Source organism: Malus domestica, chromosome 09, assembly GCF_042453785.1.
Source record: "Malus domestica chromosome 09, GDT2T_hap1".
In the NCBI taxonomy this organism is placed as follows: Eukaryota; Viridiplantae; Streptophyta; class Magnoliopsida; order Rosales; family Rosaceae; genus Malus; species Malus domestica.
The window spans coordinates 20,046,362-20,064,618 of NC_091669.1; the positions used below are offsets into that span (position 1 = coordinate 20,046,362).

General features: G+C 39.5%; 1 protein-coding gene across 1 annotated transcript; it reads right to left on the bottom strand.

Moving 5' to 3' along the window:
* Positions 1-2,579: 2,579 nt before the first annotated feature.
* LOC103405390 (mitochondrial arginine transporter BAC2-like) lies at positions 2,580-6,336 on the bottom strand. The gene is made up of 2 exons (XM_008344390.4): positions 5,591-6,336; positions 2,580-3,413 (listed from the first exon to the last, which is right to left on the bottom strand). The coding sequence occupies exons 1-2, from the start codon at positions 5,822-5,824 to the stop codon at positions 2,703-2,705; spliced, it is 945 nt and encodes a 314-aa protein (XP_008342612.2). The 5' UTR covers positions 5,825-6,336; the 3' UTR covers positions 2,580-2,702.
* Between the last annotated feature and the right edge of the window lie 11,921 nt (positions 6,337-18,257).

Genomic DNA, 18,257 nt, shown 5'->3' on the forward strand with positions numbered 1-18,257 from the left:
GGGTGATAGTGGGAAAGAGGTTTTTAGACAAAAGTCGTCCTTACCGCTCTTATAAAGTCATTTGAGCATTTTTTTCATTTGAGAATCTCTTCCCCTCACTCTTTTTCGAAGAATAACCAGCACCAAATCAATAAACATATATTTTTCTAAACGGAGTAGGACATGGGCAGCAGTTACCTAGTCATGAACCAAGCATTCTGGCATTGTGCACTCTCGCCTGGCCTCCGGGTAACGTTCTCTCTCGGCATAGGCAAGGTCCACATGCAATTGTGCATTCATGGTTGGACCCACACTCTAGCGAGCATTCAGGACCCAATTCCAAGCGAAGTGTTTATTCGTGGCTTGGCCCGCATGGTTGGGCCCACACTTAGAAATTTGCCTTCATCAAATAGTATATGCTTGGAGACAAGCAGGTTATTGTCTATGAGTGAAAAACATATATAGCCTTTATATTGTGCAACATATCCCAGAAAAATGCACTCAGTTGTTTTTTATTTAAGTTTATTACATCTTGTTGACCCTAGAAACTACAAAGCCTACGTGGCACGCAGGCCGAGTATTCTATAAGCTAACTACGTCCTTCGGTGAATGCGGGGCGTGCCAACTCGTCGGCCGAGCTCGGCCGAGGAGTAAATTTGTTGATGTTGCGTTGAGCACGCTGCTGACTTCTGTGTCTTGCGATTGCGGCCGAGGAAGGAACAATTCTCGGCCTCTTGGGTTCTAGAGCCTGAAGACAAGGCTGCTAATTTGCGAAGTTCAATCTCAAATTCGGCTGTCAATGTGCCGAATGTAGTCACTTGTAACACCTCACTTCGCCGAGAAGGCTGATGAGATGACCTCGACCAACAAGGATTCAGAAATCCTTCTCGACCGAGACTTGGATAGATAATCAATCGTTCTCGCCGCAGTGCTGTTGATGCCAACGGAAGATACTGCGAGACCGACTGATTCTACGGTGACAGAGCTATCTATGCCGACTTAAGATATCACCGGTTGCTTCCACAGTGCTGTTGATGCCAACGGAAGATGTGTCAGCGAAAAAGGAAAAAGAAAAATCACAAGTTGTGAGAATTTGCGCAGGGCAATTTTGTATTGATTTGCAGGGGTCCTTTTTTGTGTTCCACGACCCCTTGTATTTATAGTGGCTGCATATCTGCTCGCAGCCTGATGGTATTTTGTAGAATTCACCTGCAACTCAACCTCTTGGAAGAGAGATTGATCCGCATGTCATCTATCCTTTGTACGACTATCCGTCATTTATCACTCACTTTTAAATGGATAATAACAAACCAAAAAGAAACCTAATTCTATCAGCAGCTTCCAAGTGACAAAGAACATTAACCAAGAATGATAATGACTATAGCATGCATGGCTGACCATATCCAAGCACACGTGGAGGTCATCCATTTTTTTTTTCATGCAGCCAAGCACACGTGGCTGACCAACTCCAATTTGTCATCTAAAACTTTATGAATGCACAATGCATTAATCTCTCTGCCAACCAATATCCATTTTCCCAACCAATGCCGCAATGTATTAGGACTCCTGGTAAAATACTCTAATGCTCTACTCCACCACACGTTTAAATTCCAAGAATCCCAAATCAAATTGAACTCATTTTCAAGTTGAAGATATAATTTGCACCTCATCCTGTACAAGAAAATATCAGGATAATTCCTCATTAAAAGATAATATCATGATTAAAACCATAATACATCCTCCAATTATTTTAACAATTCTGTCATCCAACGGTTGAGAACTATGTTCATCAACGGCCTTGATTGCACGAGCCGATAGTGTAAAATCGGGTCCAAACACATCTATATGGTTTCATAGATGGGTAACAAACACATCTAGAGAATCTCAAATGATCAAGTCTAGGTGGGGGAATGATATATCAACTCAAAAGGTAGTTACGGCATGTGTAAAACAGAAATGGGCATCCTATATATTAGAGTTTGATATACAGGAGGCATCACATGAGATTGAAACTGCTGAGGAATCATTGATGGTAGATTGGATTGAGACATAGCAGGAGCTTGATATCATTGAGAAGGATGAAATGCTTGAGATGGAGACATTTAGAATGATTGAAACTGGGAATTGTTCCTATCAACGCAAGTCGTAGCAGTATGACCCACCCTATTGCAAATCTGGCAGCCATTTTGAAGGCAATTCAAAATGGTTAACCTGAATACTGACCTTAGCTCCTCAATGCATAATGACCTTTCTTGTCACAAATCTGTAAGGGATTGTAATTATGTGCCATAGACACTACTGTTGACCTGAATACTAGTCGAATGGTTGAGACTGTGAATGATTAAGAAGGGGCATGAGATTGAAGTCATCCTTGCATAGATACGCTGTAATTATGTGACTTCAATCTGTCACAAATCTTCAACAGTTTCATTATGAAATTAAGCCACGATTTACAAGTATTATGAAAAGAGCAACCTTGCAAACTTGATCAGAAATCCACCAATGCACATCAACCGGAAATCTACCGATTCACATTCCGATGAGAATTTACTTTGTTGTATTGTTTGCTTTCAATATATCATATAATTTGTATTCGACTATTTTCACTACATTTCATATTTGGTATTTATTTTCTTTGAAAAATTTAGAATACAGCAAGAATAATGGTCTATCATACAAATTTCTTGTCTTGTTTAAATGTTTGTGTTGGGCATAAATCTTCCCTAGCTAGATTGTATCTTCTCTGTCTGAATGGCTCTACTGCTGTTGCTGAATAGGCACCTCAGAGCAATCTCATAAGTAGCAAAAATTGCCCCATTCACCAGAAATGCTCTAGAAACCGCAGTTCCTAATCCTCGCCATAGCACCCCATAACCATCATCTCTCACACTCTTCCGAAAGCAATCAGCAATGCCGGAATATCTGGGTGGAAGGTACTGAGATGGATCTTGAGCCTGCAATCTCGTTTTCACAACATCTAAGGGATAACAACAAATCCAGCTGGCAATTCCCGCTAGCCCTCCTGCCACCAGCATTGTTTGCAAGCTCTCTTCGCCGGTCTTTCTGCAGCCTGGGTGAAGCTTCTCTCTTATATACTCATAAGTCCAGAAGTATAAGCCATAGGACGGCGCTTCCCTAAGGACAGTAATAAAAAGTCCTCTATATATTCCCCTTAAGCCTTCTGCTCTCATTATGCTTTTGGCAACATCTATAGGGCCGTTGTGAGATTGCAGCTGATGGGGTTTTGATTTTGCATCACGTTGGAGTTGAAGTCGGATTTTTACAAGTTCTACAGGACTGAGTATTAGGCTCTGTATAGCACCTGTGCCAAATCCTCCTAGAGCAACACCTTTGTATGAAGGAGGGTCTTTGGCGGAAACAGAAGGATCGCAGGTTCGGGAGAGGATAGCATATACCTGGAAAACCATGGCATTCTGCAATGCACAAATCATTTGTCAGCTTAGAGCAATTATTTTGAATTGGACGGTTTTTGCTTAATTTGGTCACAATTTTTAAAATTGCTTTTAATCAAGGTTCTAAAAGGCCCTAGTTGGATGGCGGGTTTAGCGCCTAGGCATCTAGAGGGGCTTAGGTGGGGATCTAGGCAATTATTTTTTAATTTTAATTAAATTTATTAAATATTAATATACATAATTGTATAGGAATAAATAAATTTCAAAATAAAATGACATATGGATTAAAAAAACATTAGAACATATTGAAAACACGGGAACCAACATATAATGAGTGTTCATGCAAGTATCTAACTGTCTAAGTGAGAGTTGCGATCTAGCGGGTCTAGCCGCCTAGGTGGGTCTAGCACCCTTTCTTAATTTCTAAATGCCTAGATTAATTGTAGGGTGGCTAGCCGCTTAGCGTCTAGGTGGCGACATTGCTTTTAAAATTGTATGATCACTGAGATTTTTAGTTGTTAGAGCTCCATCCTTATTTTTCATCACAAATCTAACAATTAAAAACTTTGGAGAATAAAATACCTATAGTATACTATAAAATACCGCTCTTAAAATTGATGCGAAACATTAAAAGTTATGTTACAGAAACTTAGCATTCACAAGGCATGCAAAAAAAAAAAGCATGATCTGCATTGTTAATCTTTACATAGAACTTTTGTTTATTCTAGGGTTTATGTATGGGAAATGGCTTTGACACTCCAAACACATAGTCCTCCACATAACCTCAGTGCACGAGGTTCTGTAAAAGTGATTTTGAAGCACCAAAATCATATATTCTAGAATATTCTTACTAACCCTTGATTGTATATACTCTTGTATCTAACTTCTTATTACGTGAGCAAAATCACATAATAAAATAGATATATACATGTGGCACAAGACAGATTTTCTAGTATTCAAGCAAGAACAATTTCAATTTGTAAGTTGATAAGTTTAGTTGGTACCAATATTCATGCCCGTGCGTTGCGGCGGGTCGAGAAATTTATCATGTAGTTAAAAAAATATACTAAAAGTTTTAATACCATATATTTGTACAAGACAAAGAATAAGAAAAATAAATCTTGTTTATTTTCTACTCAAAATGAAATTAAAGCAATATTAAAAAAAATGCATTTTTTTTCAACAACAATACAACTAAGTGTGCTTACATCTCCAATAATACACCGTTAACCTTAAAGAGATACTAGATACATTTAAATAAGCCACAACTAGTTGTGCCAGACTTATATGAGCTTAAATGAGTAAAAACATTACTCTAACAAGGAACACCATAGCATCAAACCCACAAATTCACACCACACCCCATATGGGGCCCAAACCCACAAACCCAAACCATGCCCATATTTACATAAAAATGAAATAAAATGATAATTTCGCAAGTAAAACCAAATTTCTCCCTTCATTGCACCGTAACTAAACTCTAGCGTCACCCCTCCCAAGTTTAGAATAAGAGAAATTATGACCCATTGCTAGATAGTGACTTCTAAAAAGAAACAAAATGCAATTCTCATGATTTCAAAGACGTTTGAAATGCAAATACTTAACACTATCAAAAGTGACTAAACCACAAAAGGACCAAACCCTATTGCAAACACGTAATCGCACTTGTGATTTGACTCATCACTCATAACATTAAGAATCTCTATGACCAAGCAACCAGATTTTGTTTTGTTTTCTACTTGTATTATAAGAAAATTCAAATCATAACTGTCGTCTTTACCTAAATTTAAATATTCATTTTTAAAGTTACGAGTATTTTAGTTGTTAGATATGATTTTCATATTATTATATCTTTATTTTCAATTTTAGTTATTTATTATTTTTTATATTCAATCCTATAATGCCATTGAAATTTTTTTTTATGAACTAACTTAAAAAAACAGTTTAACATGCAATTGTGTGTAATTAGTTTGAGCTACATGACGCGACTAGTGTGACATCTCATGTACATGAAATTTTATCAAACAGTTGTCACATTACTATTCCAAGAAATGCTAAAAGAAAATGAAGTAATTCACCTAGCGGACATATTGTGATCAACATTAAGAAACAAAATCAATCAATTTGAAACAAAAAGAAAGTAAATTAAATATGAGATCATTTTTGTTAGATAAAAGAAGGAGGCGGAGAAGAAGAACCTGGAAGGTGACAGCTGCCATGGGAGCAGCCATGCCTCTGTAGAGGGCAATTGGGCCTTCAGCGCAGACCACATTACGGAGGATGCTGAAGGCCGAGCCTGAAGGCGAGCTCTGTTGCAAGACCCGGAGAGTGTCGAGGGGATAACCAGAGACTACACCAGCCATCCCTCCAACCCCTCCTGCCACAAACTCTCTTCCCCAACTGCTCGCAAGAAACTCTGGCCAGAAATCCATTTTCCCATTCACCAAACACCTCAAATTCCAATTTCCACTGCCCTATCCTCCTCTCTGATCAATACCCAATTCTTGTTCCCCTTTTAAAGGTAACCCAAATCAAAATCCAGCCTCAAATGCTACGATCTGTGTTTAAAGTTCAAACCTCTCCCTCTCTCCCTCTCTCTCTGTGTGTTGGTTTCTACGTTTTTCTCTCAGAATTCGGATTCAGCTGGAAAACCCAATTCAGATACAAAAGTATATACTATTCTAAAAAGGGTTGTTAGAATTTCCTTCTGGGTTATCTTTTCAAAATCTCCTGAAAAGTATGCAGAAACAACAACAACGTCAACAAAATAAGAAAAAAAGTGATATTTTTTTTACTTAAGTCTTTTTTCCTGAATTGCTGCGAAGGACATGCCTCTCTCTCTCTCTCTCTCTCTCTCTCTCTAAACAAGGGACAGAACCAAAAGCCACCGGTTTCCAATCTCTCTCTCTCTCTCTCTAAACAAGGGACACAACCAAAAGCCACCGGTTTCCAATTTGTAGGGAGCGTGCCTAAAAAAGCTAAGCGCGAAGGAAACGGCCAATGTTTCCTTTTCAGAAAAGCAACCAGGGAATGCCAAGTGGACCATTAGCAGGCTCACACGTGGAAGCTGAGGATATCCCAGTGTTTTCATCCTAGCGTATGTTAACCAAAGTTCTGGGATTGTGAAGTTGAATCACACTCCAATTCAACCAATTTTCAGTGGTTGGCTGAGCAAAGCAACAAATGATGAAACCTGAAAGGCTCTGGTTGCTTGTGAAAGAATTACATGGCACGGAATGACCCGTCACTCTTGATGTCTCATTCAAATAATCAATTTATGTAAATTTTTATTTACATAACATTATATTGTTAGTACAAAATATTATAATGAAAATATGTCCGTGTTATCTAAATTGTTGTCTTGATTGATGATGAATTCAAGGGAATTCATAGAGTTGCTATAAATATCATATCAAAAGTTGCAGAGATTGCACAAGTGGGGTTGTACCAGGTGTGGCCTTTTGTGCCCCCCATTTATGGAGAAGAGATGGGTGGAGAATCCATTAAGAGTCTTTTTTTAGAGAAAGTCTTCTTAGTAATAGTATGGTTTCGATCTCCCTTAAGAGGTTGTAAGAATGCAAGCCCAAGTTTTGTTAATTCATTACCATTTACTATTCCATTTTGCACTACACATTTTCAATTTTTTTTTCCTATTCAAGGGAGGATTTGTAATTAAGACAACTTTCAATCTTGATAATAGAAATATCACTAAATCAAGCTCAAATCCTCCATTTTTGAGAGAGTCTTCTTAGTAATAGTATGGTTTCAATCTCACTTAAGAAGTTGTAAGAATGCAAGCTCAAGTTTTGTTAATTCATTACCATGTACTGTTCCATTTTGCACTACACATTTTCAATTTTTTTTCCTATTCAAGGGAGGATTTGTAATTAAGACAACTTTCAATCTTGATAATAGAAATATCACTAAATCAAGAATGAATTTAAGCTATGATCCTTAAACTACGACTTAATTGTATCTATTGTCCTTGAACTCAACATCCATTAAATTTGGTCACTAAATTTGATAAAATTTGTAGCATTAGTTCCTCTATGCTAAATCTGTTATATTTTATGTCTATGTACTTGTGTGGCAGGAATAAAATTAAGTCACGAACAATAGAGATAAACTTGATAACAAACTCTCTTGAGCATCAGAAATTTAGTCAAGCTCTCGATTAGAGAAATACGAGAGTGGCAGTTTAGTATTGAACTCATATAATTTCAATTGAAAAGAACATGAACGAATTTTATTATCTTTAACAAAAGAACGTACAACTAGTGATTAACCATTACGAATATATTTATGAACCAAACTTGTTTCTCTTGCGAGTGGGCTACGAGTTTCTACTGCAATTGCTTGCAATTCGTTATTGTTTGCCTCGGCATCCTTCTCCTTGAGTTCGTCCATGATACACTTCAGTTCTTCGTTAGAGCAACTCCATCAGTGTGGAATTACCCCTGCAATTAGGTTTAATTGCCCCCTAAGAGCAACTCCACTCATGGAGCCCTCCCCCTGGCAATCCACTATTGAATTCACTCTATTGAACAGTAACTGTCTTTAATGAATAGTAACTACCCTTAATGAATAGTAATTGTCATTTGCATCTCCACCCTTGGAGCCCTCCCCTCTGGCAATAGGCAATAGGCAATAAAATATTAGTTTTTTTTGTTTGTTTAAATAATACAAAATAAAATTATTTGTAATTTCCGATAAGATTTTTTAAATCGTTCTCGTTGCGCCACGTGTCATTTTATAAAAAAAACAATTATTTAGCGATGGATTTCGATAAGATTTTTATCCAATGTCATCGTGCCATGTGTCGTTATCTTTTGAGAATCTTTGACGATAGATTTCGATCAGATTTTAACTCGTTCAAAATTGCGCCACGTGTCATTATCCGAAAAGATAATTATTGGAGATCGATTTCGATAAGATTTTTATCCAATACGATCGTGCCACGTGTCATTATCTTTTCAGAATCTTTGAGGATAGATTTCGATCAGATTTTTCACGAATGACGACATGCCACGTGGTCTTATCTACAATCCAATCCTTTCTGAATCGTCTATATAATCCACCATCCATCCTCACAAATCTCACACCAATTTTCTCAACATCTCTATCTCATTATTCATAGTTTCTGCTTCTTTTTCACCATCCATCCTTACAATGTCTTCTTCTTCATCAAGGATGATGTGGGAAATCGATCAGCAAGAGGAAGAATTGTTTAACCAATCTGAAGGAATGTTCAACCTTCATATAGCCGAAAATGAGATGGAAGAGGATGAGGAGCGTACAAGGAGAGATGACGAAACAAGAATGGCCAGAGCCTCACATTCCCGTCGAGTCATCCAGACTGTTGCTCAGATATGCAGGCCCAGCCGTTCAAGAAACCTTGATAGAAGCAGGCAACGACGGGGTGAAGAGCTGTTGGATGATTACTTTATAATGGAATGACATTTGTTCAACAGAATCATGATTGATGTTTGCAACCATGATTCTTACTTTGTGCAAAAGAAGGATGCTTATGGTGTTATGGGTCTCCTGCCTGAGCAAAAAATCACTGCTGTGTTGTGGAGCTTGCGTATGGAGCATCTGCAGACCAAGTGGATGAGATAACGAGGATGGGGAAATCAACCATTCTTGAGGCCTTGATGAGGTTTTGCGGAGCAGTCGAATCTTTGTACACTGCAGAGTACCTCCGAAAACCTACTCACATGAACTTGCAAAGGCTTCTGAAGAAGGGCGAGATGCGAGGTTTTCCTGGGATGATAGGAAGCATTGATTGTATGCACTGGACGTGGAAAAACTGTCCAAGTGCATGGTAAGGGGCATATGGGGATAGAAAAGGAGCAAAATCTATCATTTTGGAGGCAGTGGCATCTTTTGATGCATGGATATGGCACGTCTTTTTCGGGGTTCCGGGGGCTCAAAATGATCTCAACGTCTTTGCCCAATCCCTAGTGTTCAACGACATCCTGCAAGGAAAGGCACCAAAAGTCACGTATGTCGTCAACGGACGTAGGTACAACGAGCCATACTACCTAGCTAATGGCATTTACCCACGGTGGGAAACATTTGTCAAAACAGTGCCACGTCCGCGAAGTGTAAAGGAAAAACATGTTGCAAGCTGTTAAGAGGGGTGCAGGAAGGATGTGGAGTGTTGTTTTGGTATCCTTCAAGCTCGTTGGACAATCATCAGGGGTGCTGCCAGAATGTTTGATGTAGAGTCACTTCGATCCATCATGATGACGTGCGTCATTCTTCACAACATGATTGTGGAAGATGAGTTCGATTATGATGCGGTTGATGAATATGAGCCAGAGCCAGACACGATGAACAATTCAAGAACACAGATATATTGTGCGCATGATGCCACCAAAGAACCCGTGCAACACGAGCCATTAGAAAGGGATGGACGTTACAATGAAAGGATCATTCAACGATATACTGCACTGCAAAGGTCATCTATGCACAATGATCGGCAAATTGACTTGATAGAGCACCAGTGGGCATTGAAACAAGCTGAAGATACTTAAGTTTATTTAGTATGTTTGTTTGTATTTGGTGTGTTTTTTGTAGTGAGTTTTTTATTATTTGGTATGTTTATGTAATTTTATTTGGTGTGTTTATGTAATTCCATTTGGTGAGTTTTTTAGTTTTATTTGGTGTGTTTTATAATTTCATTATATGTGAACAATTTGGTGAATAAAGATTCTATTATTAGGATACATATATTACGAAATTAAATAAATGTACTCTCACTTTAAATAAGGTACTAACTTTAATAAATTGGAAACAACATAAATAATAAATTACAACCCAAAGTGATTGGAAAACTATGGGCTCCGATTACAAAAAATAACCTATTCATCATCACTTAACCAATCTGTGGTGCTAGGATCATCTTGTCTTGTTGTGCTAGGATCATCTTGTCTTGATCTCGCTTCTCTTGCACGCCTTCTTTGAACCACATCCGCTTTCTCCGACTGCCAAAAATATTTAGAATTTGGAGACATCCCTTCTAAATGTGTGTTCATAATGTCATGATCTCGTTGTGCAATTCTTTCTTCTCTAAGCAACTCCCTTTCTTGCCTAAGTAGCTTTCTTTCCCTTTGTTCAGCTTGAAATGCTTGTTGAATAGCTGCAGCTTTTGCCTCATCTCTAGCCTTTTTAGCCTCATATTTCGCCAATTCCCGCGCCAACGTCAATTCACCTTGACGAGCAAGTTCTTGCATGTACTTTCCATAATCATTCTTGGAAGCACTCCCTTTCTTCTTTGAAACCTTCTTACCTTGAGGCCTAATTGGATAACGGGTCGACCCCGACGTTTGTTCAGGAATGGGCGTTTCAGGCACTTCTTCTCCATCTTCTTCATCAACATGGGAGCCATGATCGGGTGTAGAGTGTGGATGGGTGCTGTGTAGAGGGGTGTTGTTCATGCATACTTCTGGACCAACATGCACAACTTTGAATTTAGGACAATCTTTAACAATATTCCAACATTCCCACCGGTTGAATGATTTGTTTCTTGATTTGATTTTGGCAGCATACCATGCTTGTGCTTGAAGTTGCTACAAATGAATAATAATGAAATTATTAGGTAACAAATAAATAATACAAACAAATAATAATAATGAAATTATTAGGTAACAAATAAACAAATAAATAATACAAACAAATAATAATAATCAAATTATTAGGTAACAAATAAATAATACAAACAAATAATAATAATTAAATTAGGTCACAAATAAATAATACAAACAAACAATAATAATGAAATTATTAGGTAACAAATAAATAATACAAACAAATAATAATAATGAAATTAGGTCACAAATAAATAATACAAACAAATAATAATAATGAAATTAGGTAACAAATAAATAATACAAACAAATAATTATAATCAAATTAGGTAACAAAATAATAATACAAACAAATAATTATAATATATTCTTACCTCATCCACATAATTTGCCCCACTTCGAACATTACTACTAGCTTGTGTCAAGGCATCTCTCCACGTACTAAAGGAATGGCTAAGTATTTTCCAACGACTGGACATCAATTCTTTGGTTCTTTTCCCACCCATTTGCTCAAGAAATTTGGTATGAATTAAACTCCACATTTCTCGCAACTGCATCTCATTACCCGTAAGGGAATTATGAGTAACTTCAACCCAACTAGTGCACAACGCAACATCTTCAAGAAGCGACCAATTCATACCTGCATCAGTAGTCATTTTGTGGAAAAAAATTGGATTGAAACTTTGAGAGAAAGATAGGAATTTGATTGAAAGTAGTTGAGAAAATATGAAAATGTGGTGTAAGGTAGATGGAGAAGAAGTGGTATTTATAGAAAAGTAAAAACAATTTTTTACAAATTTTTTTCAGATTTTTTACAGTTTTTTTTCGAATTTTTTATAATTTTTTAAAATTTTTTATTCAAATAATTAATCTCTGCCGTTGGATTTTAAAAAATTTGAATTCAACACTCCAGATTGTGCCACGTGTCAAAACAATAACTTTTCTTAATTTTAAAACTATTTTTTTTTAATTTATAAAGCAGATTAATATCAACCGTTGATCTCAGATCGAACAGTTGATATAAAATCAGCTTTTTTTTTTATTACCGTTGCACATCGGACAGCTCGTATTAAAGAGCCGTTGGGATCGAACGGACCGTGGGAAGCCACGTGGCTTCCCAACTGTCACTGGGTTTTCTGAGGCGCGCGGGCCCGTGCCCTGAAATCCGATTAGGCGACGCGCCCCCACTCGCGAGTGAGGGGCACGCGCCTGACACAAAAAAAAAAAAAGGCCGGACCCAGGCCTTGCGTCAGCCTGACGTCACAGGCCTCGGGCAGCAGGCCTGTCAATTTTCCACGGGCCTGCAACTCGGGCTCCCACCCTCACTCAGGCCCTCCAACGCTGGACCTCCTCCCACCGGCCCTTGGGCTCTTTCCTAGAGCCTGTCCCCCAAGCAACCACCATGGGTAGAGTTGCTCTAACCCTCTTAAAACTGCTCCAGCAGTTGAAAAATCAGATGGCAATTGATGTAAGGGCAGACGCCCCAAAGTTGCTTAAGCAGACAAACGTGGGTCCCCCCACATGATGAGAACATGAGCCAAATGGCTATTTCCTGGTGCATTCCTATGGTTGGATTTCCAATGGTCCATTAATCTAGACCGTTGAAAAATCCTTGACTAGACCGTTGGTTTTCCAACAAAAAAAAAAAATCCTTGACAAACCCAAAAAGTTACTAAAGAATTCCCAAAAAAGAACCAATTTTTTTTTTCTACAAATACCCAACCATATATTAAAAATAAAAATATTACAAACATTCAAAGTCCACACTTGATGAATTTTACAAAGTTCAACACACTTAACTAAACATTTAAAATTAAAAAATATATTTGTAAATAGTAATCGCCTTTACCCTTGCTTTTCGTCCTTTCAAACTATTGGACTTGCACAAAGGCAATTACTGTTTATAATGAAAAGTAAGGGCAATTTTATTGCCCTTTCTCTATAATTGCCATTGCCCTCTACCAATTGGTGGATATGCTCTTAACCTGTCAAGGCAAAACCATATTAGTGGAGAAACTGCAGCTAAAATAGTACACATAACATAATGCAATGGTGTCTTTGTACCAAAACAGCTTGCTATATCCACACCTTTAATTTATCTACAATGTCGACTATTTCATGATGATCGATCATTTGCGCTTGTAATGTTCTTCCACCCCGGCATCTCCTCTCTCTTGTTTTATCAATTCTATCATAACCTTTTGATGCTGCGTAGTAATTGGTTTTGTTATAACCTTCTGCTTGTGCCCAAAATAATGGAGTTGGGCCGAGTAAGATTAAGAAGACAAACTTGAGTCTCAGGTCTGTTTGGATAAGAAGCCCATCCCAAAGTGGTTTAGCTGAGTTTGAACTAAGGATGGACAGTTGAAAATCAATAATGAATTTGGCTCAGTCTTGATTCAATTAGGAGTCTTCAAGGATTAGGATGGCATAATAAGTTTCTTAATATTCTAAGAATCTGATTAAAACAAGGAGTGAATTGAATACCAAGAGATGACTAGGTTCAGAGTCCTAAGTCTGCTAGATCAAGACATGTCAAGGAAATTTAGTTCGAGTGGGACTCTACCTCCGCACTAGGTGAAAATCACTCCTACAAATAGAAGAGGGTTTGCAACATTCAAAAGACCTTCAATGCAACACATAAATTTTCCTTGCGCAATTTCTCGCTCTATGCGAAACCCTCTCATCTTTGAGAAAACACTAACCTCCCTAACTTCGTCAAACACATTGTAGACATCAAAATTTCAGTGAAATAAATGTTGACCAATAATTGCAATTTCAACGCTCACGTGTCACATAAATTTTACACGTAGCGTGTGACTAAACGAAAAAATCAAAATAAATCAGAAAAGTCATCAAATAAGGACACATGTCAACACCTGGCAGAAATGATTTATTTCATCTGAATATTTTATTCAAAATTAGGCCTTGAAAAATTCTATAAATACAAGGCCATTTCATCCATTTTGGGAGGTCTAATTGATAACCAATTCACATTACTCCAAAACCTTGAATCTTTGAAACTCTAAACCTCCCAAGCGAATCTCGAAGGATCAAGAAAGGTCTCTTCGTTCTTCGTCAAATCCTCTTTCAAGATCAAGCCCCGACGCCCCATGAAGAACTTCCACCAATTCAAGATCAAGCCCTGATGGCCCCTCGAAGAAAGTGTTTATCGTTCATCGTCCATTCATCCTAAGATAAAGCCCCAACGGCCATTTGGATCAATAACATCAACAAATCCACACATCCAACCGTTCTTCAAGATCAAGCCCAAAAGCCCTTGAAGATCTGTTCACCCATCAACCTTCAAGATTAAGCCCAAAAGCCCCTTGAAGAAATCCGCACAACCGTTTCTTCAGGATAAAGCCCAAAAGCCCCTTGAAAATCCGTTTGTCAACCTTCAAGATCAAGCCCCAACGGCCCTTGGATCAACAGCACAATCCATAAATCTACACATTACAAAGATTGAATCAGAGGCTAAATTTGTAGAAGAGATTGTAACCCCTAAATCATTAATACAAATATTATTTTGTACATGTGTTCTTGTCTCATTCATTGCAGGAGTTTCAGTGTTTACAAATTTGGCACGCCCAGTGGGACTATCTTTACCTCTCATCTCTATCTGCAAATCCGTAAAAAGCACGAATGGCATCAAGGAAGGCTCAAGTTGTTCCCGTAACCAACGTGAAGAACAAGGGCGTCCTTGCCGTAGGCGGTGTCACTTCGGGCATCATAACTGGAAGCAAGGTAAAAGCTCTTTTTGCTGTCTTTTCCACCCCTGCATCAACTCTGCCGAAGGAACAAAGCACCCGAGGCACGAGCTCATGATCACCTTGGCCTTGCTAAGGGCGCTAAGGGAGGAAAGCCCGAGGAACTACTCCGACTGAGCGATAGCACAGCCATGCAAGTCATGGCTATCGGAGCAACTTCATTTAAGGAGCAGCTGGCTTAAATGAATGAAACGATCGTAAAACTCACAAGGACTGTGGAGGAAGAAGACTTGCAAAACACCGCACTTGTCAACCAACTAGATGCAAAGCCTGACGTGAAAGTCGACCCAATGGTTAATCCATTAAAGAAAGAAGTCGATGAAGAAGATGAGCCATTAGCGAAAAAAGTCGAAGAGAAGCCGGAGCCAGACCAAGCAATGCCATTCATGGGATCTCTTTCTATCTAGCAGCTGCAGAAGATGATCACTAGAAACCACCTGAGCAACCATGCAAAGACGTAGAGCTAACTCAGAAGAAGGTAGAAGATAAACCACTTAATAACAAAGACAAGCTATGAAGTAAACGCAGGGACCGGTCCCCAGCAAAGGGAGGCTTAACGCCTAAGATGTACAACAAGTTCTCGGTCCCGATCAACCAGATCCTTTATGACTTCAATGACAAGTCGTGGTTCAGGATGCCGCAACCCATGATGGGAGACACATCCAAGATTAACCAAACAAAGTACTGCGTATACCATAAAGGTCCAAGAAACGCAACTAACAACTGCATCACATGGATCAAGTACCTTAAGAAGCTTGTGAAGGAAGGCAAGTGTGACCAGTATGTCGACAGGCTAGCTACCATGCCAAGGCAAGAAGCAGATGCCGATGTTAAACCCCCAGCCAAGATGATCCAAATCAACAGAATCTTTGCCGAATCTGAGCATCTAGGGGTCACCAATAGTTCCAAGAAGAGGAAGATCCAAGCGACGAGATCGTTCTTTTAGGTTCAAGCTGTAGATGCTATGCCTGGACCAATTGTTAGCTTCACCGAGCAGGACGCTGAGGGAGTAGACCTTCCCCACGATGACACCTTGGTGATTTCTGTTTAACTGGCCCATGCCATCATTGGCAGAATTATGGTAGACAATGGCAGCTCAGTTAATATCCTACAACTGTCAGTCATCCAGAATATGGGCCTAGAAAACACGATCAAGTGCAAAGCAGAGGTTTTGACCGGATTCAACGGACTTACCTCAACTGCTATTAATGCAATCACGCTTGACGTAACCAGCCATTCAATTGTCGTATCCCAGACCTTCAGATTGTCAGTGGCCCATCTTTCCATAACGGGATATTGGATCGACCCTGGCTAGTGAAGAGTGGAGCTGTGACCTCGATCGAGTATCAGAAGATCTGATTTCGCATCCTAAGAGTATCAGTCGGAGAGATCAAAGGTGACCATGTTATGTCTTGGCGATGCACTGTACAAGTTCTCAAGGAGACGAAGAAGAAGTTTTTTACCCTATTAGTAGCAGCTGAAGTGCAGAAAGACGATTCTACCTCTACCAAATAGCAATCATAGCAGGCGGGTCAGGAAGATGGCGTCAAGGTCAACAATGCTCTGGAAGATGAATCCGGATGGAAACTCGAAGAAGACGTCGATCACATATCCCTTAACCCTAAGCAGCGGTTAAACCAAGCATAACGCACATCCAAAGAAGATATGAGCTATGCTGGATATGAAGTCTTCCACCATTTTGAAGGAGATCCAAGGTCTGACCTGATGAGCAGCTACACTCAACCGATTCCTCTCGCGACCTACTGACTGATGCAAGCTTTTTTCAAGGCAGTCAGGACGTATAGTGAGACAAATGGAACAATGAAGTGCGAGAAATCATTACAGGACTTTAAGAAGTACCTGACATCACCTCCCCTACTATCAAAGACGGAAGCAGCGGAAGATATATGCATCTATATGGCGGTATCTGAAGTAGCAATGAGCTCTACCCTCATACGAGAAAAGTTGGGGGCCCGACCACATGTATTCTAGTTCAAAAGCTCTCATCGATGTGGAAACCAGATACCTAAAAATCAAAACTTTGATTTTGGCGCTAGTTGTTGCAACCCATAAGCTCAAGCCGTACCTTTACACATACATAGTTATCTTCATGATGTGATATTTCGCACAATCCAGACGCACCACGTTAAAGGCGTAAAAATTGGTGGACTTTTAGACGAGCTCAGCAACTCAGCTCAGAGGTGCCTTAGGAGCAGCCGAGCATGCCTTTGCCGCACCAACCCTAAATGCAGGAGATTTCTGGCGCTTGCACATTGACGAATCATCTAACTACCAAGGATTGGGAACAGGCCTAGTTCTTACTACCCTAGACGGTTTGATGCTCGAGTAGTCAATCACTCTAAGCTTTAAGGCGTCAAATGAAGCAGAGTATGAAGCCCTACTAGCAAGTCTTCAATTGGTGAAAGACCTAGCGGTGAAGAAGCTTGCGATCTATTCTGATTCCAATTGATAACCAACCAAACCTCAGGGGAGTATGCAGCATAGTATCCATGGATGACCTGATACCTCGAGAAGGTATGATAGCAGCTAGCGACTCCAGGTGTACATACTCATTTAGGTTCCACGAGTAAAAAATACCTATGTAGATGCACTAGCAGGCCTAGGCTCTACCTTAGACCATTAGCTCAATCGCTATATCCGAGTCGAGTACTTGGAGAAGCTGAGCATATACGGACTACATAGTCAACGGAACACTGCCCGTAGATGGACTGGAGTCCAGGAAACTCCAGATGAAGGTAGCACGCTACTACATGTGGAACGTCATGCTTGTTCATAGATCCTTCTTAGGACCACATCTCCGTTGCCTATCGCCTCGACCTGAAGATTCTTAGCTCAATCTACGAAGGTGTCTGTGGAAACCACTCTAGAGGCTGTTCCCTGGTGTAATAAGCTCTTAACGCTTACTACTACTACCAATCATGCATCATGTGAAACCCTGTCCCAAATGTATGTAATTTCATATTTATGGATTTATGAATTTACCTTTTTACCCCTTATCTCCTCACCCTACCCGGATTACCTTTTGAGATATATTTTTTATCTTCTTATTATTTTAACCTTCTCCTATTCTCTCTACCTGCCACGTGGCACCTCTATCCTTTTTCTTTCATTCTTTATTCTCTCCCCCCCACCAAGCTTTCTCTCAGCTTACTCTCTCTCTCTCATAGATATTTCTCTCTATCTCTGTTCTCTCACCCCTCCGACGACACCACAAAGCAACTCCAATTCTTTGGGCCGAGCTTTCAGGCCCAAACCTTTTAACCCAAAACCTAAGGGCTTCGGCCCATTGAGCAACCCAAATCCAATCATTTGGGCCAGGCTTTCAAGCCCTAAGCCCATTAAAACCAAGCCTAAAACCCTTATGAACCATGCCCTTGGGTTGTGCAAACTAGGGCTTTCGACCTATTGAAACCAAGCCCAGGCCCAAACCTGGATCCGGCCCAACCAAATCTAATATCAGGAACCCAGGCCGCGCATGGGCT

Excerpts from the sequence above, each read along its gene's own strand:
- LOC103405390 (XM_008344390.4), bottom strand. The coding sequence starts at position 5,824 with ATGGATTTCTGGCCAGAGTTTCTTGCGAGCAGTTGGGGAAGAGAGTTT. Across the intron at positions 3,414-5,590 it reads TGGCAGCTGTCACCTTCCAG|AATGCCATGGTTTTCCAGGT; the intron begins GTTCTTCTTCTC and ends TGTGCATTGCAG.